Below are 21026 nucleotides of genomic sequence, written 5' to 3'. Positions count from 1 at the left end.
GAGGGACTCTTGGGCACCTATCTCAGAGAAATGAAAACCTCTGTTCACACAAAAATGTGTACTCATGTGATCATAGCAGCTTTATTTGTGATAGCCCCAAACTGGAAATGACCCAGACATCCTTCGATGGGTGCACCCGTGGTCCGTCCACGCCCACTCAGCAGGTCTGAGTTGTGAACACACTGTTGATACACACACACCCGGCGTGGATCTCTGGGAATGACGCTGAGTGTAGGAAGGAAGTCCCCGAAGGTTACATGATGTACCATTCCATCTGTAACGTCCCTGAGGTGACAAAAATATGGGAACGGAGAGCAGATGAGTGGTGGCCAGGGGAGGAGATGACAGGAAAGGGACAACATGAGGGACACTTATGACAGAGCCACTCTGCCCCTGGACTGTGGTGGAGACACAAACCTACGCAGCTGATAGAATTGCAGAGAAAACTCACACATGAGTACAAGGAAAATGGGAAATACGAATCCATGGGTGGGATGTAGCGATTGCAATATCCTGATCTCCATGTGGTACTACAGTTTTATAAAATGTCACTGTTGGGAGAAGCCTGGTGAAGGGTATGAGAGAGATATCTCTGCGTTAGAATCTACAATGATCTTGGGATTTCCCTGGTGGTCCAGTGGCTAACACTCCGCGCTCGCAATGCAGGGGGTCCGGGTTCCATCCCTGGCCAGGGAACTAGATCCCACATGCATGCTGCAGCTCAGAGTTTGCATGCCGCAACTAAAGATCCTGCGTGCCGCAACTAAGACCCGGCTCAGCTAAAGAAATATTTTTTAAAAATGTACAATGATCTCGAAAAAGTTTTTTTAAAAATGAAGTTAAAGGGTTTAAAGGGACATCCAGGAAGAGGCATCGTTCCAAAACTGCAGACCCTTGGTTTATCCTCAAGTCTGTTCAGCTGGGCAGTTTTCAGAGCCCCTTCTGCGTGCCAGGCTCTATGTACGAGGCACCCTCTGACCCCTACCCACACAGAGCCCCTGTCTAGCAAAGGGGCCAGTGAGTGGCGAACTACCTAGAGAGATGCAAATAATAGCAGTGAGAAAGGTTACGAAGGAGATATGTGTGCCCTTTGTGAGTAACTGTGAACCTGACCTTGGTGGCAGTGATTCCAGCAAGGCTTCCTGGAGGAGGTGAGACCAGGAAATGTGACCTGAGCTCAGCTGGTGCAGCTGAACTGGGAGGGGGTGAGGTGGGGGTGGGACCCGAAGCCACAGCATGGGGATAAGCCCCGGGGGTCCGGGCGGGTCGGGAGAGGTGTTAATTCCAATTTCAGATAAACAGTGAAAAAACTTTTAGTATCATTAGGTCCTGTGCAATATTTATTTGGGATACATTTAAAGTTATTCGTTGTTTATTGGAAATCCAAATGTAACTACAAGTCCTGTATTTTGTCCGGCAACTCTACCCCGGAACATTTCTAAGGAGCCACAGGAAGGGCTCGGCGGGCCTCCGTTTCCCCGTCCGACCCGGGAAGTTCGTTTACAGGTGAGACGGCGCCCCCTGGCGGCCTCCGGCGGAAGCCCCGCCCCCGGCTGCAGTCCACAGGTTCCCGGCAGGGGGCGCGCGAACCCCGCGGATGGTCCTGGCTTCCCTGGGTCCACCCCACAGAGGGACCCCAGGGCCTAGGGGGAGTCGCTCATGCGTATCGCAACCTGGACCAGCGGTTCAAAGTGTCCCCTGCAAAATGGGTCAAGCAGAGCCGCACTATGAATGTTCTGGGTCTTCTGGGCCCCTTCTATGAAAAAATATTAAAAATTCTATTTTGCAGCTGTGTTGGTATAGTGACGAATTACTTTAGGCTGGATTCATGACTATCTATTTCTTATAATTATACTTGCTTTTCTCTTCTTACTTTAAAAGAAGTTATAATTACATTTTCATAGACCCCGGTTCACAGGGACAAGGCAACCTGGAGGCCAGTCGGGGTTCTGGGATTTGGGGCTGGGCCCAGCATCCCCTTCAGGTCTTTCTTTTTCTTTCCTTTTTTTTTTTGAGATTGAGATGGTGAATAGTTAACTTGCCCTCCACCTCTGTGTAGACAGACTCCAAAAATACCATGGGGTGAGGGAGGACAGAAGGGGACCCATGAATTCATTCGTTCAACCAACATTTATGTGTCCGGCCCAACCTCAGGATTGGAGATGCAACCAGCCGTGATCAAGGCTAAGGAGGTTAAACAACTGCAGCTGTTTTGAACAGAAGAGCCTGGGTGAAGATAAAACAAGGTGATGTGAGGTTCCAGTTTGAATGAAAAAGCACAGCTGGGGAAGGGTGGTCCAGGCAGGGGAATGGCCAGGGCAAAGGCCCTGAGGCAGAAATATGTTTCAGGGGGAATATACGTGGGAAGGAGGGCAGTTTGTGATCTGGGCGAATTTTTATTTTATTTATTTAATTAATTAATTTATGGCTGCCTTGGGTCTTCGTTGCTGCGCGCAGGCTTTTTTCCTCTAGTTGCGGCGGGCGGGGCTGAGCGGGGTCTACTCTTCATTGCGGTGCACAGGCTTCTCATTGCGGTAGCTTCTCCTGTTGTGGAGCGCACGGGTTCTAGGTGTGGGGGCTTCAGTAGCTGTGGCTCGCAGGCTCAGTAGTTGTGGCTCGCGGGCTCTAGAGCACAGGCTCAGTAGTTGTGGCGCATGGGCTTAGTTGCTCCGCGGCATGTGGGATCTTCCCGGACTAGGGATAGAACCCCTGTCCCCTGCATTGGCAGTCGGATTCTTAACCATCGCGCCACCAGGGAAGTCCCAGAACTTTTAAAAAGATGCTGCACCCCCCCAGCCTGAATGGAGGGCAGGAGGAGTGACTGTCTGAGGGGCTAAGTGAGAATCAGGCTTGTATTTACAGGACCCCCACAAGCTGGTCTGGCCAGGAAACTTTAGAGGGCTGGGGGTCGCAGCATTCCCATTTCCCAGCTTGAGAAACAGAGACCAGAGCAGGGTTTGTACTAACCTAAAATCACACAGCCAGGACCTAGGTGCAGCCCAGGCCTTCTGCCCGTCCCTTGTAGAGCCAGCAAATCTGGTATCAATTCCCAGCTCCCTGCTGGGCTAAAAATAGGACCCCCTTCACTAGAGGCAGCTGGGAATCCTGCAGCTCCTCACTCTTCCGGGCCAGGCACCTCTGGGAAGTTGCACCCAGCTACTTAGAGACAGCCACTTCCCTCTGGGAAATGGGGGACAGAGTGGCACACTTCCTGCCCTTCGGGAGACCCCTCCCTACCCCTTCCCTTTGACCAGAGGGGAATGTCATCCTCCAAACCACTGTAGGAGGAATAAATTTAAATTGGCCCATTTTAGAGAGGGGGAAACTGAGACACAGGGAGGCCCATGCACGTGCCTGGGGTGGGGGAGGGGAGGCATTCTGAGGTTTGGCCCTTTGGTGGAGAGGGGGCTTTCCTGCACGTTGGAACTGATCTGGGGCCTGGCCCTTAAAGGGTGGCTTCCCTCTTCCAGCTCACCTGGGTCTCCAAACTCTCCCCCCTCCTCGGGCAGGGCAGTTGTTGCCCCTCTGGTGGCAGGGGCGGGGCAGGCAGCTGGGGTTGGCAGTTTAATAGCCTCAAGGTGGAGGCCTCCCTGCCACCTGCTGTCATTAGGCTAAGGGCGGCCCAGGGGCTGGAAGGCTGGGTAAATGAAAGGGGCAGGCAGAACTCTGGCCCTGGGCTGGGGGTGGCTCCCTTGCACCATCCCCTGGGCTTGGGAATTCCCCAGAGAGCGGATGGGGGCGGGTGATGTCCAGAGGGGGACTACCCACAGAAGATGGCAATGCTGTGCGTTGTGTGTGTGTGTGTGTGGGGGGCTGCACACAACCCCCCCCTAAAGATCAGGGACTCTGGCCCCTCCCTGTGAGGGCCCTCTGGGTGGCCCCCGCCGGCCCTCCAATGCTCCCACTTGGCTCTTATCTGAGCTGGAGCCTGGGCCCCTGCGATTAGCTCGCAGGCGTGGCCTCAGGGGCTCACACCTCCCACCTGAGTCCACAACCCCAAGCCCACCTCCCCCAACTGACCCTGGGCCTCAGTTTCCCGCTCTCTGAAATGGGGACATTAAGAGTCTCTGCTACACAAAAATGTGAACCTCATGCCTTGGGCACCTGGCCGCACAACCGAGCGCTCTAAAAGTGGAAATTGTTGTTCAACTATTATTACCAAGAAGGTAATCTTGTCTCTCCTCCTAGAAGGTTTGGGTAGTCAGGTTCCCAAGAGGTGATGGGAACCTCAGGTGGGGGTGGGAGGGTAGGGGTCAACAGGATTTCGCGAGGAGCCCTCCTAGGTATCTTGGACGCCCTTCCCCACCCCCACGCCTTTGACAGTGCGGTGCCCCCGCGCCTGGCAGCCCCGCCCTCTCCCAGACCCCTCCCCACCGTGTAGCGCCCCCATCGCAGGGCCCTCGCTCCCTTCCTCCGACCCCGCCCCGCTCTCTTTTCCCGTCGCCGCAGCTCCCTCCTTCCTTTATCAAGTCTCTAATCCCCATTTTACAGACTTGGAAACCGAGGCACCACTCTAGGGGGGTGAAGTCTCGAGTTGCTTAGTCTAAGGGGCGGGGGTGAAACTCTGAGCCCGGTAGGTCTATCCTAGGCGCTCGGTAAGATGGGGAGGGGGGGTCCCGGACCAGGCTAGCGTCCCCAAATCCCATCCAGACAGAGCCCCAACCTCCTCCCCTCCCTATCCCCCTGGGGCGCTCCCAGCCCCGCCTGCGCCCTCGGCATCATGTACGCTCGGGCCCGCGGCGCGCACTTTGCCCACTGTCCCTAGATAGGGGGCGGGGTATACCGCGTCCCTGTTCCCCTTCCCTTTTATTATTTATTATCATTTAAAGGGGCCGCGACGTGAAAATTTCCGTCCACTCTCTCCCCTTCCCCAGCACCCCTGTGCTAGTCGAGCGTCGTCGGACGAAGCGCGGGGGGCGAGGGGGCGTCCGGGAAGGCGGAGGGGGCCTCACGAGACCCCTCCCCGCGTTCCGAGCCGCGGCGCTGAATCACCGGCGAGGTATTTGCATCTGAGAGCGATTTGTCACCCGGTGATTTGTCTGCGGGGCGGTGAGCGCGCCGGTGGGGGGGGGGGAGGGAAGGGGCGGGGGAGGCCGCGCGCGGGGAGACTTTTACCAATCGGGTCGGTGGGGGGTGTAGACGCGGACTCGGCTGGAGACTCGGTGAGTCGGCGCGCGGCACAAACCCGGCGGTGGCCGGGAGCCAACAGCGCGCAGCTCGCGGCCCGGGCTGGAGGCCAGGCGCGGCCGGGGCAGGGCCAGACGCCAGGCGTGGGGCATGCGCCCCCCGAGTGGGCCCTGCGCCCCCCGAGCGGGCCCCGCGCGGTGAGGCTGGGGCAGGGGTGGGCCGGACTTTTAAATCGCGCGTTCTCTCCCGGGTGGGCGCCGCGCGCCCTGGAAGCCAATGAGGGGGCTCCCCAAAGTTGGTCAGGGACGTGGGTGGGGGTCCAGGGCCGGAAAGGCGATCCCAGTGGGTCGGAGTTGGTGTGGTTTTCTCTGCGACTCCATTGGAGATCTCACCCCCTGCCATATTGTACGGGGGCGGGCGCGGGGGTGACCGGGGGTCGCGAGCGTGTGCGCCCCCTCCCAGCGGAAGGAAGTGGTCTCTATGCGCGCGCGGGGGGCTGTGGTCGGGGTTGTTTCATCTACTCCCGTTGGAATCGGTGTTTTATTCGGGAGCCCCGAGGAGAGTGGGAGCGCCGGGTGGGGAGGGCAGTTCCCTGGCGACCCTCCCCAGCCTGGATGGTTTATTTATAAAGCGTCAGCTCTGGGGCAGAAAGGGGCCCCTGGAGGGGACACCACGGGGCCCGCGGCTGGGGTGGGCTCTGCCCGGGCCCTGACTCTCTGGCGGGGATCCCCGGGAAAAGCGCCCCGTGCCCCGTTCAGTGCCCCCCCCAGACACAAAAGCGGGCGCAGGAAGCTCGGGGAGCGCGCGTTGGTCAATTCCAACGTTCCGCGGACCCCGGGCGGCCGGTTTGTCAATAATCTTCCGTTTTCAGTCGCCCGGCCCGGAGGGGTTGCCCCCCCACCATGCAAATCGGCCGCTTTCCAAGAAGCCTTTGAAATCGGACTGGGGTTTCTGTCGTCTTATTTCTTCTCCCTTTTCAGTGTTTCTTTTCTCACTTCCTCCGGGCCGCCCCCTCCGGACTCTCCTAGCCCCCTCCCCAGCTTTCTGTCCCGCCCTCCCCCTCCTCTTCCCTTCGTGAAGTGAGGGCCCCCTTTCGCCACCCGTGGGCCCCAGCCTTGCACAACTCTTTAAATAACCGTGTTTTGCAAGCTCTGGGCCGAGCGGGTGACCTCTCTCTCCGGGAGGCATGGGGGGGGAGGGTGTGGCCCCAGATCCCTCCCTGCCCCCCCATCCAGGTCCCAAGGGCCACCCAGCACCCCCCCCCATCCCCGCCCGGTCCCTGCCAGGGAATGCCTCTCCCCTAGGGTTGTCATAAAGTGGGGGTAGGGCCTGAGGACAAAGGGCTCTTGGGGGGGAGGGGTCTGGAGGGGGTGGGCGTCACCAGCTTAGGGTTAATGGCGGCCATGGGGGGGGGTGCCCAGGCTAGAGCCCAGGGGGGCTCCGGGGTTCCCACCTGCCCCCTCCACCAGCCCCAACGTGGTGGCCTGCCTGCTCCCCTCCCCCATCCGTGGACCCGGAAGGGTCATTAAACCCAGCAGGCCCGTGTGTGTGTGTGTGTGGGGGGGGGTGGCTTGAGGGGGCGTGGCTTCCTCTGGCCTCTTCCTTCTGCCCCCCAAAGAGGGGGGGCGTTGCCCAGAGCGTTTCCGTGGGGAGGGGGGGCTCATCTTGAAGTTGTCAAAGGTGGGGGAGGGGCAGCAGACCAGACTAGACACTGGGTGAGAAGTGTCCCCTCAGCACTTCTTGGGGCTGGTGGGGGGGGCGTGACCGCCTGTCCCTGGGGGTTGGGGGCTGGGTGCTGTCCTGCTGCCTCTAAGGACAGGCTGTGCTGGTCATTCTCCAGCACTATGGCCTCTGAGAGGGTCTTTGTGCCCTGGGACCCCTGCCCCTGCTAGATACTGAGGCCCTTCGGGGACAGGTCCCTCCCTACTTTCCCACAGGGACCCCCTACCTGCCCCCCCCTCCCGCACTGCCCTTTCACCCATCCTGCTGGAAGACCCAGCACTGGGGACGGGGCCCCTCCCATGACTGGGGAGGCTGGGAGGGCCTACACTGCAAGACTCCCCTGGGGGGGGGCGGTCGTCAGGCTTCTCTTACCAGGTCACAGGAGGGGCCGGAAGGGCGGCCAGCCTGGTGACCCAGTGTCCGCCCGCTCCCAGGAGCCTCTGGCCGCTGGGCCCTCCTGTGTGTGGGCCGCCTTTGCCCCAGGAGCTGCTCAGGAGCCTTTGGGGATTCATTTGTTGGTTGGAGTGGCTCCTGGACCCTCCTGTGTTCTTGTGATGTACCATCTGTGGTGTCACTGCCAGGCCTGTTGGGTTCTGCCTAGTCTGTTTTATTGGCGGCCTGGGCGGGTGGGGGTGTGGCCTGGGCTTGGGTGAGTGGGGCTGGGGTGGGACCTGCATCCTCCTGTCCTTGGTGGTGCCCAGCTGTGCAGGGCTCTGGGACATCTGTACCCAGAGCCCGCCTGAGGCCCTGGTAAGGTAGGTTGGCAGTGGTCCGAAGGGACCCTGGACTGGAGGTAGAGCGCATTGCCTTCTGGGACCTTGGCCCCACTTGGGGTCCCAAAGGGCAGGGGAACTCCCTGCAGAAGGCACATGGGGGCCGCGTGGGAGGCTCTGACGTCACCCAGACCTGGGTTCAACTCCCAGCCTTGCCTGGAACCTGCTGTGTGTCCTCCAGCAGGGCAGCTCCGAGTCTCAGTTTTCCCCATCCGTGAAATGGGGACCATCCAGCCTCCTTCCCTAAGTCCAGCGAGTGCCTGCTGTGCTCCCGCCTTTACCATCACACACTCGCTTCATCCCTGCTTGGGCGCAGCGAGGTGGGTGCCATTCGGGCACCATTTTGCGGATGGGGAAACTGAGGCCTAGAGAGACTGAGGTTTAGGGATGGGGTGAGAACATGAGTGGGGAAGCTTTAGCCTGTATACAGTAGGTGCTCAATCTGGGTCGGCCATCGTGCTTGTGAGATGCCCGGAGCCCCCTGGGCCGTGAGCAGCACCTAGAACTCAGAACCGGAACCCAGAACTCTGGTGCCCAGTAGCTGGCTGTAGCCAATCAGAAGCCAGAAATGCTCTGTTCCCCTGTTTCTGTTTATGAAGCTATAATCCGAGGTCTTTCCCTGGGGTGCTGTCGTCCACTAAGTGTTTCTCTGTGGCCCAGACGGGTGGGGGCCGACTCGGGCCCTCGGGAGTCCAGTGCGGGGTGCCCCTGCTTCCCAGCCCTCTGGAGGGTGGACAGAGTGGGGGCAGATGGGACGAACGTGCTCCTCCACCTCCAGGGAGGCCCCCAGGTTTGCACACTGATGGGCGTGGATGGAAACAATTTTCCCAGAGGCCTCTGAGGTCCGACCTGAGTGGGGAGGAGCCCAGGCGTGGTCTGACGGTCTCTCCTGTCCCCTCCAGGTTTCTGCTGACACGTGAATGAGCCACCCGCCAGCCGCCGCCCCCCAGTTCCCGGTGTGAGAAGGAGGCGTCGCCCGCCTGCCGCTGGCATGCCCCGCCAGCCCTGAGCCTGAGCCCGGCGGCCCCCGCCCCTGCCCCCCGCCACCCTGCACTGCCCCGGCTCCCCCGCGGCCCCCACACTGCAGTGCGGCCGGGCCCCCTCCCCCCAGGGGCCGCCCCCGCCGCCGCCGCCGCCGCCCCGCCCTGGTGCCCGGGGCGGCCCGGCCCGCAGGGCCATGAAGCTGCAGGCCGTGATGGAGACGCTCCTGCAGCGGCAGCAGCGGGCACGCCAGGAGCTGGAGGCCCGGCAGCCGCCGCCGCCACCCCCCGAGCCCGCGGCCGGGCCCCCGGCCCGTGCCAGGGCCGCCCCGGACGAGGACAGGGAGCCTGAGAGCGCCCGGATGCAGCGGGCGCAGATGGCCGCGCTGGCCGCCATGCGAGCCGCCGCCGCCGGCCTCGGCCACGCGCCCAGCCCAGGCAGCTCCGAGGATGGGCCCCCCGGCTCAGAGGACGAGGACGTGGCCCCAGAGGGGGCACCAGGCTCTCCCCCCGCACCCGGCCGAGGCAGGGAGGCGGCCGGCCTCCCCGAAGGTGACGGCCACTTCGAGGGCTCCGACGATGACCTGTGAGTTGGGGTGTGTGGGCCCCCCACGCCGAGCACTTGCCACGTGCCGGCGGCTTTCAGCCCTGGGGACACAGCCATAGAGGAAGGACAAAACCCCTGTCCTGCTGTCCACCCAGGACATACCGTTCTTTAGAACTTCCCGGGGGACGGTGGACATTTCTCCACCCGCACCACCCAGGATCGGGGCCACCCGTCTCAGAAGGCTGACAGATACTTGAAGTGTGGCCACTGCGGCTGGGATCTCCTCACGTAGCTTTATTTCACCTTAATTTAAATGGAGCTACTCACACGTGGCCAATGGCCCCTATCGCCTGGCGAGGCTGTACTAGATTTAGTGGCGGGGACAGATGATAGAGGCCGTAGCCTGGGTGCAGACTACGCAGAGTGAGCATCCATTTGCCCCCGGACGTGCCTCCCCGGGGTCTGACGCAGACCCTGAGCGGGGCGCTGGCAAAACCCCAGTGGGAGCCTTCTGAGAAGACGTTTAACGAGCAAAGCAGCAGGGCGATTGCAGGCTGTGATCGGAGGTGCCAAGAAAATAAAGCAGGGGTCTTGGGGAGGGGGGTGGCTGGGGTCGGGGTCAACTTCAGGCAGTGGTGGGTGGAGGTCTTCCTGCGGAGGTGACAGCCTCTGGGAAGGGCAAGGGGGAGCGGGGAACAGCATGCCTGGCAGAGGGAACAGCCTCAGCAAAGGCCCCGAGGCAGGAACTGGGTTGGTATTTTCAAGGCCCAGCAAGGAAGCCTGTGCGACGGAGGGGACGGGAGGGGAGACGGGGTTAGCAGGTGGGCAGGGGCTGGGGTTTATGCCCAAAGGGCACCTCTAGTTGCTCTGACCTGATTGGGGACAAGGAGAGTAAGGCCCACGGCCTGAGCTGGCCTCCTCACGGGCGCTCTCCACAACCAGAGCACGTGGGGCTGCTCACCCACGTCCAGACAGGGAAAACGAGGCAGGAGGCGGCACGGGCCTCGCCCTCTCCCCTGACCCGCGCCCCGTGTCTGCCCCAGGAAGCCGAAGTGGGAGGAGGAAGAGGAGGAGCTGGAGGAGGATCTGGGAGACGAGGACGAGGACGAGGACGAGGACTACGAGGACGAGGGGGGGCTCGGGCCCCCCGGCTCCGCCGGCCCGGGCCCCGCATCCTTGTTTCCCCGCAAGGCCCAGCCGCTGCAGGCGTACCGCGGCGATGGCGGGCCCCGGGCTCTGGGCGGCCAGGAGCGCCCGGGGGCTGGCCCGGCCCTCCCTGGAGGGGCTGCCCACGCAGTGCCACAGCTGCAGCCGCCGGACCACGGGGACTGGACGTACGAGGAGCAGTTCAAGCAGGTGGGCCTCGCGTCCTAACAGGGGCTGTGGGCAGTCGCTGCCAGGGGGTCAGGCGTTCTCGTGGAAGCCACGGTGTGGGGTCGTGTACGTGGGTGGGACGGGCTGGCCGGTAAACGCGTGCATGTGGGGACACGAGGGGGAAGTTCAGGGGGCTCCATCTGCACCAGAGAACAAGCAGAGAGATAGAGCAAGGGAGGGGGTCCTGAGCAGAGGGACCGGGCCTGGGAAAGGCCGCGCGCCTGGACGAGGCTCCGTGGGGCTCATGGGTGTGGCTGGCAGGCGGGCAGGGGCGGGGGCTCAGGGGCGCAGGGCCAGAGGCCTCGTCCGTGGCGTCGAGTCTGGTCTCTTGAGCCTGTGGCTGGGGAGAGGGGGGTGAGCAGGGGTTGGCCGCGTCGGTGTGGACGGCCGAGCAGCTCCTGGGGGCTCCAGAGGGGTGGGGAGGAAGCGGGCCGTCCTGGTGCCTTCCCCGCGGGCGGCCAGGGCAGAGGAAGTGGCCGGGCGGGGGATCCTTTGAAGTTGGGCCTCGCTGGGCTGGGCAGATGGAAACCAGATGGCGGCCGGGGCGGCCGGCTGGGCTTGCATTCCAGCCTGAGGCCAGCTGGGCCCTGCCCCGACCTCCGAGAGTGGACGGTGGGGACCTAACCTCCCAGGCCCAGCGCCTGAGCCTCATCTGAGGCTACGGACGCGCCAGGCACATGGGAGCCGGGAGGTGGCCGTGTATGGCCTTGGGGCACCCTCCCTCCGTGCTGGCTTCCAGGATGGGCAGTGGGATCCTCCTGGAAGGACCATGAGGCCCAGCCGCCGTGTGGGAAAAGGGCACTGGGATTCTGGCAACCCTCAGAAAGCTCAGATAAAGTACAGAACTGGAAACTGGACACACAGCGTGAGAGGAACAAGCCAGGGGCTGTGACGGGAGGGACGGGGCAGGTATAAAGGCAGAAGGGAACGGTGCCCGCGGGGTGGGCACGGCCAGGGCAGCGGCCCCGAGGCAGGAGGCCAGCCTGAGGAATGGGCAGGAAGGTTAATCCCCTGCCCAGGCATCTCGGGATGGGTGGGGCTGCCTGGCTTCCGGCTGGGTCCTGGCACGCGGGCGGCAGTGCCAAGGGGTGGGATGACAGCCAGCAGACGTCATCTCCTTAGGGCGTGGCTGGCCGCTCCCCACGCGTGGCCCCGGCTGCCCCCTCCCGCCTGAAGGCTTTTCCTCTGCGTGTGGACCCCAGCCTGAGCCAGTGCCTGGGATCAGGGTCCCCCCGACCCTGCTCCCTGCCTCAGTTTCCCTCCTCTTCTTGAGGAGCTGCTTGTGGCTGGGTTGCCGTCTGTCTAGTTCTGCAGATAAGAAAACAGGGGCGAGGCATTGGGGGTGGGGGACGGGTTTCCCAGAACCGAGCTCTTGACGTCTGCTGGTGTCAAAATAACACAAACGGGAACCTCATGGGCGAGTTATATTTATGGACTCGCCGAATATTTGCCATCTGCCCTGAGTCCAACCATCAGGAAGCCCCAGGCTGGGGACCAGAGCCAGACACCTCCCACCCCCCGCCTCACAGGGTCACGGCCAGGCCAGAGGAAGGGACAAGGCCGCAGCCCCTGTGGGGTTGGGGGTCGACAGGTAGCCCCGGCCCCGCCCAGCAGCTTCTGCTGCGTGGCCCAACACTGGCGGGAGACGGGGCTTGGGTGGCCAGGCCAGGCGGAGTCCAGGGATCAGGTGTCCTGGCCGCAAAGCCCCCTCGGCCCATCAGGAACAAAGGGCCTCCAGGGGCCATTGTCCCGCTAGTCTTTGGACACGATGATGATGTCTCGAGGACTCCCAGGGTCAGGGCACGGTTGGGGAAACTGAGGCCCAAGGGGCCCAGGGAACCCAGGTCACACAGTCAGTCTCACGCTTACAGAGCGCCTACTGGATACACAGCTCCCCTGCTGGACTCAGAGAAGGTCCGTAAACAAACGGGGAGGAAGGGGTGAGGAGACGTGACCTGGCATCCAGCTGAGGATGTGGGGAGGCCTCTCGGGATGTGGCACTTGCTCCAGGCCCGGTCGGAGAAGGAGCTGGGCCCTCACACTGAGGGATGGTGGTGCGGCAGGCAGAGGAAACAGCCCGTGCAAAGGCCCCGGGGTAGGATGCAGCTTGGCTTGTGTGTGGAGGCCAGACGCCGCCGCCCGGCTGGGCCCTGCGGGGGATGGAATTGGATTCCAAGACGGTGGGGGTTGAGGGAAGTTGTGGGCAGGCGGGGGGCTGCCCTGCAGCGCCAGGATCCTGCGCCTGCCTGTTTGTGCCAGGTCCAGCTGCCAGCACTGCCCTCCCGCCCAGCTGGCCAGGCATCTGTGCGGCCAGTGTCAACAGTGGCCTGGGCTCAGGCAGCCCAGCAGATGTCGGGGGCTGTGTTGACTCTGGCGCCTGCCCCACCCCCTTCCTGGCACGTGGCAGCCGGGCCGGCCGGCCGCCTGCTTGGCACCATCACTGCCTCTTCCTCCCCGGTCTTGGCAGGGCCCAGGCCTGACTTCCGCCCGAAAACCCTCGACAGCCGTGAAATTCTGCCGCCGGCTACAGGGTCTGGGGGGCAGCCAGGCTGGGGAGGGGCCGGGAGCAGCGGGCTCAGGGCCACGGAATCTTTCCTTGAAAGCCTGGAACCTCGCTGCCGTGGGGCCCCAGGGACTCAAGCTGGTGGAGGCCAGCACTGGCTGGGATCGTCGCGTGTCATGGGGAGCGAATAGGATCTCAGCCTGCGGCCACCAGGCATGGCACCCTGGTGAAATCCTGGTGGTTTCCTGTTACCAGCAGGGCTGTGCCACCGTGGGATTTTAAGCAAGCGGAGTCTTAACTGCAGAGCTTCAGCCACTTAAGCATTTGAAGCTGTAGCTTCGATGATTCAAACGCCGGGGTTTTTATTAACAGCTTTATTGACTTAAGATTCACCTAGCACATAATTCAGCTGTCGAAAGCGCGATTTGGTGGTTTCTCGTACATTCACGGGGTTGTGCAGTCAATTTTAGAACATGTTCATCACCTCAAAAATAAACCTTTTAAAATGTACCCTTTAGCTCTTACCCCCACCCCCTCTTCTAGCCCCTGACAAACAGGAACCCACTCTCTGACTCTGTGGATCTGCCTGTTCTGGACGTTTCCCATCCGTGGAATCACACCCTGTGTGTCCTTCTGTGTCTGGCTTCTCTCCCTGAGCATCGTGTTCTGGGGCTCCGTCCACGTAGTGGGAGTGTCAGGGCTTCACCCCTCTTTGTGGCTGAGTGATGTTCCATTCTACGCATGTATATCCTGGACTTTATTTACCCATTCTTCCACCCCCGGATACTGGGTCGTTTCTCCCTTTGGCTGCTGTGAACGTGCGTGTACAAGTCTGTGCGTGAACGCGTGCTTTCAGTCCTCACGGGCACGTACCCAGGAGTGGAGGCGCTGCGTCATGTGGTAACTCTGTGTTTAACCTCCTGAGGAGCTGTTGTTCACAGTGGCCGCTCCATTTTGCATCCCCGCCAGCCACACGAAGGTTCCAGTTTCTCCACGTCCTCTCCGACGCTTGTGGTTAGGACTTTGGTTCCAGCCGTCCTGGCGGGGTGGCGTGCAATCTCACTGTGGTTCCGATTTGCATTAAAGGTCGGGATGATTATCTTCCCTCCTCTCCAAGGTCGTGTGTGCTCCCCACAACTTGTAAATGAGCTCAGAGGTATAGAGATGACAGTTCTAGGTGGTATTTGTCGCCCAACTGTGCGCAGGCGGCAGGTGGAGCGTCTCGCGTGTGTCTCGTGTACCTTGGTTTCGTGGTGAGGCGGGGGGCGCTGTGTTTGCCCCGTCGTACAGTGGTGGAAGCTGAGACACGGAGCCGTCAGGCAGCTTTGCCCACAGTCACACGGGGGAGGTGTCAGAGCTGGGATTCGGCCCCAGGGTGTACTGGAGGAGTGGACAGATGGTGAGGGGCAGGGGGCACGCCCCCCTGGCTGCAGGTTTCGGGGGAGCCCGGGTGGCCCTCCTCGTCTGAAATGGAGGCGGTTGGTCCAGGGCCCAACAGCAGGGTGTCAGGACCCGGTGCCTGGACACACAGGCCCCCAGGCAGGAAAGGACCCCGCCCGTCCCCTCTCCCCTCCCTGGGCCTCCTGGGGCCTGTTGAATTCCCGTGGGTGTCCTCCTCCACCCCAGCGTGTGTGGCCTCGGAAATGGGTTCAAGCAACTTGGGGTGAAGCCCTGGGCCTCAGATGCATCTCAGCAGGAGGCCGGGGTCACATTTTGGGGTTTTTCTTTTTCTGCTCCTTTCGCCTCACTTCGATTTTTTAAATTATGGAAGGTACACATATATACATTTTTAAAGTCCTTTTTTGATGCCAGAAGTGACACTTGACACCATTCCGCTGGGGGATAAAAAGGGAGGGATTCCAGTGAGGCCTGAGGCCTGCCAGCCCCCTCTGTGACCTAGCTGGCAGCAGCTACGGTTTTCCCAGGCCTTTCTCTGTCCATTTACACAGAAATGTGACGCGTAAGGTATCGAAGTGTGGTCTCTCGGGGGTCTGCCAGGATCTGCCAAACGCTGAGCTGGACGTACTGCTTTTCTCGTTTTTTCTCATAATTTTCACTCTGCATCTGTCTGTTTCATCAGAGTGTTTCAAGTAGCCGAGTTCTTTTTAGCCGTTGCGGGTTCCCTTGTGGAGCTGACACCAGCACGCTGGTCTGTTTTCCTGTTTCCCTGTTGTAAACAACACTGCAGTGAACATCTCTGGGCTCGTGAGGGTTGCTTGGGGCTGAATGGGGTGGGGTTAGGGAGCAGGAATTGCCGGGACTCCGGGAAGAGGTGGCAGATGGTTTCTTCATCCTACCTGGGAGCCCCCGGAGGCTGGGGGCCCAGAGAGGGACACACGTACTTCAGCCCTGAAGAGTCAGGGCTGAGCCAGAGGGAAGGCTGCCCAGAGGAATGGGTTTTGGAGCTGGGGCTTTGCAGGACATGTAAGAGTTGGCCAGATGGAAAGAGAAGGGTTAGGGCCTGCATCTTGGAATGGCGTGGCTGGAACATACAGTGGGAGGGGTAGGGGTGGGCAGACATTAGGGCAAAGCAAAGGGGGGCTCAGAGGGGGGCCTTAGCATGGTTTAGTGCTGGGGGAGGGAGAGGGACGCTGGGAGAACCCTTCTGGGCTCCACAGTCCAGGCAGGAGTGGAAGAGGCCAGCGCTACAGCCGGTCCTGTGGGACCAGGGTGGAGGAGGAGAATTTTTTGGTGGAGTGTGTTCTGGGCACACAGGCTGGAGGTCAGGCACTGGCTTCTGAGCCCAATGACGTTGAGCCGGTTTGCTTGGGGCAGCGTGGGCTGGGCCTGGGCCCATGGGTCCTGCAGGCCAGCTCTGGCGCCGAGCGTCTTCCTGGGGCGCCAGGGTCCCTGGGCCCCGTGCTGGGGGCGGGACCGGTGCCAGGAAACCCCCCGGGAGCCCAGCTCTGCCCGCCTGGGACAGCGCCCACCTCATCAAAGCCACTGCGGCTGCTGGCGTGGAGCCAGATGGGCCATGGCGGGCGTGGGGAGGATGCTGCCTGCAGCCCTGGCACTGTGCCCCCACCCGTGCCAGCCCTGGGAACCACACTGACTCAGCCGGAAGAGCCTTATCTGGCCCTGGTGCCGCCGCCCGGCTGCCCGGTCACCGCCGAGGGGTCACTGCCGCTGTGGCCTGGCCCCCCACGCCCACCGCTGCTCCCCACCCCGGTGGCCACCGCCAAGCGCCCAGCCCCTCCCCACGCTTTCTAATGACACACATGGTGCCGGAGGACGTGGTGCCCGGCGGGCGTGGGGTGCACGGGGGGTCCAGCCTGCTGACGTGGGCGAGTGCGTGTGCGTGGGGACGTGGTGGCTGCGTGGGGTCCCTGTGGGCTGGGGGTTCCCGTCTCGAGGGACCCCGTGCGTGTCGGTGTCTGTTTGCAGAGCCGGGGCTCTGGGGGCGTCTTGGGCCCCCCTGTGGTGTCCGTGACCACGCGTGTGCCGGCGTGGCTCCCGTGTGTCTGTGTGCATGGTCTGAGGCCACGTGGACCCATCTGCAGTGTCTCGTGTATCTGTCACCTCAGGCGCCTGCTTGTGTGTCCCCGTTTCTGGAGTGTTTGTGCACGTCTGCGTGCACCCCCGTACGACTTGGCCCTGGCATGTGTGGGCGTGTTGTGAGTGTGTCCTGGGGTCTGGGTGGCTGAGCTTGTGTATCCGAGCGTGTCGATCCCAGCGCTTTGCCTGTTCCACACGTGTGTATGGTGGATGACGGGTGACCCTTTCCCGTGGCTGTTTTGTGTGCACATGGCTGTATGCTTGTGGGTCTGCAAGCACACGCGTGTGTGTGTGCACGTGTGCCCGTGTGTGAGCCTTGCGTCCCCCCCCGCCGGCCCTGCTGGCCCTGTGTCTCGGGAATCTTGAGCGTGCGGTGGGGCCCATTAACCGTTAGCCAGAAAGTCACGTTGCCCCAGTCAGTGGCTTGAATCGGCGGCCCGGGCACAGGTCAGCTGCCCGCGCCCGTCCGCGTGGCTTCCCGAGCCGCCTTGCTGACGCAGCCCCAGGGAGCCGCGAGGTGTGACCAGGGCCTCAGGGGCTGCAGGGGGTCCCACCGCCAAGTTACATCCCTTCCTCCCCTCACGTGCTGTGTGATCTCGGACAGGGGTGCGCCCTGTCTGATCCAGGGGTGCAGTCGGGGGGTGCTGAGCAGGGCTCACCTGCTCTGTGCCTCAGTTTCCCCACCTGAGACAAAGACCCTTCAACCCACCGAGCCTTCTGATCTTGAGCCAGCACCCCCTGTGGTGACTTGGAGGGGCATCCCGGGCCCTCTGGAAGGCCCAGCGACCCCGTTTGCAGACGCCATCCCCTGCTCCGGGAGGGTCCGGGGGCAGCTGGGGTTGTGGGCTGTGGGTGGGCACACGTGGGGGCGGGGCCGGCCCGCCCTCCTCTGCTCGCCCAGTTGCGCTCGGCCAGAGGACAATTGGGGGTCACGGGGTTAAACGGTAACCAATCTGCCTATTGAAGGCCCCAGCTCGGGACGCAGCCGTGCCCCTCGTCAGGGCCGGCGGGGGTCTCGTGGGGCCGAGGGGTGTGGCGGACACAGAGTCAGCGCCGCCTGCCGCCACCCCCGCCTTCCAGACAATGAGCAAGAAACAGATGAAACCCTAATTCCAGGAAGAAACCTATCGGGGGGCACGAATGGGCACGTCTGCCCAAAATCTCAGAACGGGGACCTTGCTTGGAAATAGGGCCTTTGCAGGTGTGATGCAGTTAAGATGAGGCCATAGTGGAGGAGGGTGACCAGTGCCCTTAGAAATAGAGGAGGGACACACAGAGACAGAAAATGGCCGTGTGACGTTGGCGGCAGAGACTGGGGTGATGCAGCCACAAGCCCAGAGGCCCCAGAAGCTGGACGAGGAAGGGAGGACCCTCCCCCGTGCCTCTGGAGGGAGCGCAGCCCTGCCTCACCTGGATTCTGGATGTCTGGGCTCCAGAGCCGTGTAAGAAAAAACCCCTGTGCCAAGCCCCCCGGCCTGTTGCCGCCCCAGGAAATGAATACAAACTCCAGTGAGGGCTTTGGGTCCCTGATCCTTGGGGCTCAGCAATGCCGGGCAGATTCTCAGGGAGCCTGCCCGGCCGTGGGGCCTCCTTAGGGGACCCTGACCGTGTGGTCCACGGGGTCATGGGACTGCTTTACGGCGCAGAGGCCGGGCTGGGCACCCGTGTGCGTGTGTGTCTGAGTCTGGGCCTTCCACAGGCATGTGTGGAGCGCCTGCTGTGTACCAGCCCCATTCTGGGCACCAGGTATGCACCTGTGAACAAAGCAGACAGAAGTGGCCACGTGGCAGTGGGGGCCGGGTGGGTGCAGCGGCGGAGGGCGGGCCGTCTGGGGCCATTATCTGAGAGCCAGCCAGCGGACGAGGGTGTGTCTGTGTTTGTGTGTCTGAGTCTGGCTGGACGGGTGTGTCCATATGCGCCTGGAGACCACGCCAGGTGGTGGGACCTGCTGGGTCTGGGCAGGGCTGAGGGTCCACGTGTTGGGGTGGGAGCATGCGTCCAAACAGGGCTGGGAGGGTCCGTGTGCAGCCATGGGGCAGACCCGGGTCCATGCCACGTAGAGGTCCAGGTGGGGGGGCCATGTGGTCTGTCTGGGCGGGGCCCGGGGTTCTCTCAAGGCGGGGGTGTGCCTCCTGCTACTGTCCCTGGGGGTAGGTGGGGCATCTCTGTCCAGGCTGGAGTGGCCGTGGGCCCTGGGGCTGTGTCACATTCTCTTTCTGCCCCGTGAGGGGTCTCTGAGGGTCCCCGTGGCCACCCCAGCCTCTGCCCTGTTAGGTTATGTCCCCCAGCCCACCACCCCATGGCTTCCAGTGTGGGTCTTCCGGGCTTGTGAGGCCCCTACCCAGGGGGTCGCCCCCAGCCCCAGGGGCTGCCAACTCTGGTCGGGGTGGGCCGCCGCTCCTTCTCTCTTTTTTTTTTTTTTTTTTTTTTTGCGGTACGCGGGCCTCTCACTGTTGTGGCCTCTCCCGTTGCGGAGCACAGGCTGCGGACGCGCAGGCTCAGCGGCCGTGGCTCACGGGCCTAGCTGCTCCGCGGCATGTGGGATCTTCCTGGACCGGGGCACGAACCCGTGCCCCCTGCATCGGCAGGCGGACTCGCAAGCGCTGTGCCAGCAGGGAAGCCCTTCCTTCTTTACTTTATCCCCCCTTTTAGGACGAGCCCCGTTATGTTGTTCCACGGGGCTCTGACCGGGCCTGGGCCCTTGCTGGAGGCTGGAACTCGTGTGACTCCCCCAGGCCACCCTGCCTGGCATGGGGGAGCCGGGCCTGGAACCTGGCCGGGGACAGACGGACCCTCTGTCCTTTTCCTCTCTTCTTTCCGATCTCCACCCTCATCTGCCCACCTGCCCCCGTCACCCTGTAATTACTCCCAGCTGCCCTTTTCCCGTGAGTGCCCAGCGGATGGCGTGCGTGGACCTGGCTGCCACCCTCTCCCGGCCTGGTGGCCCCTGCCTCAGCTGGCACCCTGCCCGGCCGACGGCCCGCCCGGCCCCTCCCTGTGTCCTCTAGCTGGCGCACGCATCCACCAACAGGGTGCCCAGTTCTTGGACGAGAAGTGGGGCCTGAGGGCACCTCTGGGGCGCGGCTTGCGGGATCTTAGTTCCCTGACCAGGTATTGGACCCGCATTCTTCGCAGTGGAAGTGCAGGCTCCTAACCGCTGGCCCACCAGGGAGTCCCTGAGGGTTATTCTTTTCTTCGATGCCATTGCCGTCTGGGGGGAGCCCAGCCAAGCTGGGGTGCGGGTGGTAGCTGCTCCTGACACCCTCCTTCTGGGCACCGTTTCCCCGTCTGGAAAACAGGGGCAGTGTCCGAGCTGGTGTTCTGTTGTCATCACTGTCGGTTACCGGTCACCGAGAGTCCTGGTGGAGGAGAGCGGGCGTGGTGGGCACCAGCTCGGCCCCCGGGTGCCCAGCGTGGGTCTCATCTGTCCTCCTCATTCCCTGCAGGAGCTGCTCCCTGGGCGGCGGGATGTTTCAGGAGCAGAGTCCCCCTCTTGCGGTCGGCGGGTGGGTTTGTTGGCAACCTGAGCCCGCTGGCCGCCGCGGGCAGGTTCTGTTTTACCGTCGGCCTGGAGTCCGGCAGAGGCTCCTGCAGGTGTGCCGGGCGGGAACCCCCAGCCCTGAGCCGTCCAGGGCCCCTTCCTCTTGACTCCTGGGCGGGAGGCGGGAAGCACCCCCCTTCCTTCCTGTGCTGTCTGGGGGAGGCCTGGGGACGGTGGGGACCCGGTCAGCACAGCCAGGGGGGGCAGCAACCTGCTCTCTTATGCTATTGCACTTCCGTCCCGCGAACCCGGGCTGGGAGTGACGGGGCCCTCGCTCCCGGGGCAGGTGGATCCTCACGCACAGCCGGACCGCTAGGAGAGTCCCTTCTGGTGCTTTCCCGGCTGCCGGCGGCTCTTCTGCAGGGAAACAGGGCTGCTTCCTTTCAGAAGAAACCCCATGGTAGGAGTTTTAATCCCCGGGCGCCAGGCTCAGAACCCTGAGCCAGCAGCTAAGTGGCAGCTAGACAATCGTCCTTGGGTTTTGGGGGCCTGGAACCCCCAAACGAAATGCCCTGAGAGCAGCATGCAACATCGGGTTCGTAATTGCTGGCGGGAGGGAGGGAGGGAATGAAGAGGGAGAAGATTCTGGATTTTTGGCTGTCTGACTCCAAAGCATTTGCCCGGTGCCCCCTGAGTGCCAGGCGGTCTCGGGCAGGGTCCCACCCCCAGCCCCACAAGGCTCTGAGGTGGTCCAGAGGCACCAAGGGGCTCAGTACTGGGTTCGAGTCCAGCTCTGCGGCCTTCTCTCAGCACCTCGGTTTCCCCGTCTGTGAAATGGGCTCCCATGCAGATAGCAGTCTGCTCAGAGCCAGGCCTGTGGGTGGGGGCTCCCAGGTGGATGGGAGGCGGCCCGCCCGGATTTGCATGTCGTTTGCATGCCGCAGGGCAGCTGCCTTCCTAGAAGTTTCTCCTCATGGTTCCCCATCCTGAGTGCGTCCTCAGTGCTGGGCCTGCTGGCATCCCC

At 62.5% G+C, this 21026-nt stretch overlaps 1 protein-coding gene across 1 annotated transcript in view; it reads left to right on the top strand.

The window, feature by feature from the left end:
- Positions 1-8799: 8799 nt before the first annotated feature.
- Positions 8800-21026, top strand: part of ARID3A (AT-rich interaction domain 3A) — a gene marked incomplete at its 5' end in the record, with an annotated part of 29109 nt that continues 16882 nt past the window's right edge. The window contains 2 exons of the mRNA XM_082651060.1: positions 8800-9188; positions 10193-10505. Of these exons, the coding sequence (XP_082507186.1) occupies positions 8800-9188; positions 10193-10505 (702 nt within the window). The remainder of the gene's footprint in view (positions 9189-10192; positions 10506-21026) is intronic.

Source organism: Grampus griseus (assembly GCF_964374135.1).
Source record: "Grampus griseus genome assembly, chromosome: 3".
Classification (NCBI taxonomy): Eukaryota; Metazoa; Chordata; class Mammalia; order Artiodactyla; family Delphinidae; genus Grampus; species Grampus griseus.
The sequence above is the reverse complement of the archived record's forward strand: the minus strand, read 5'-3'. Positions and strand labels throughout refer to the sequence as shown.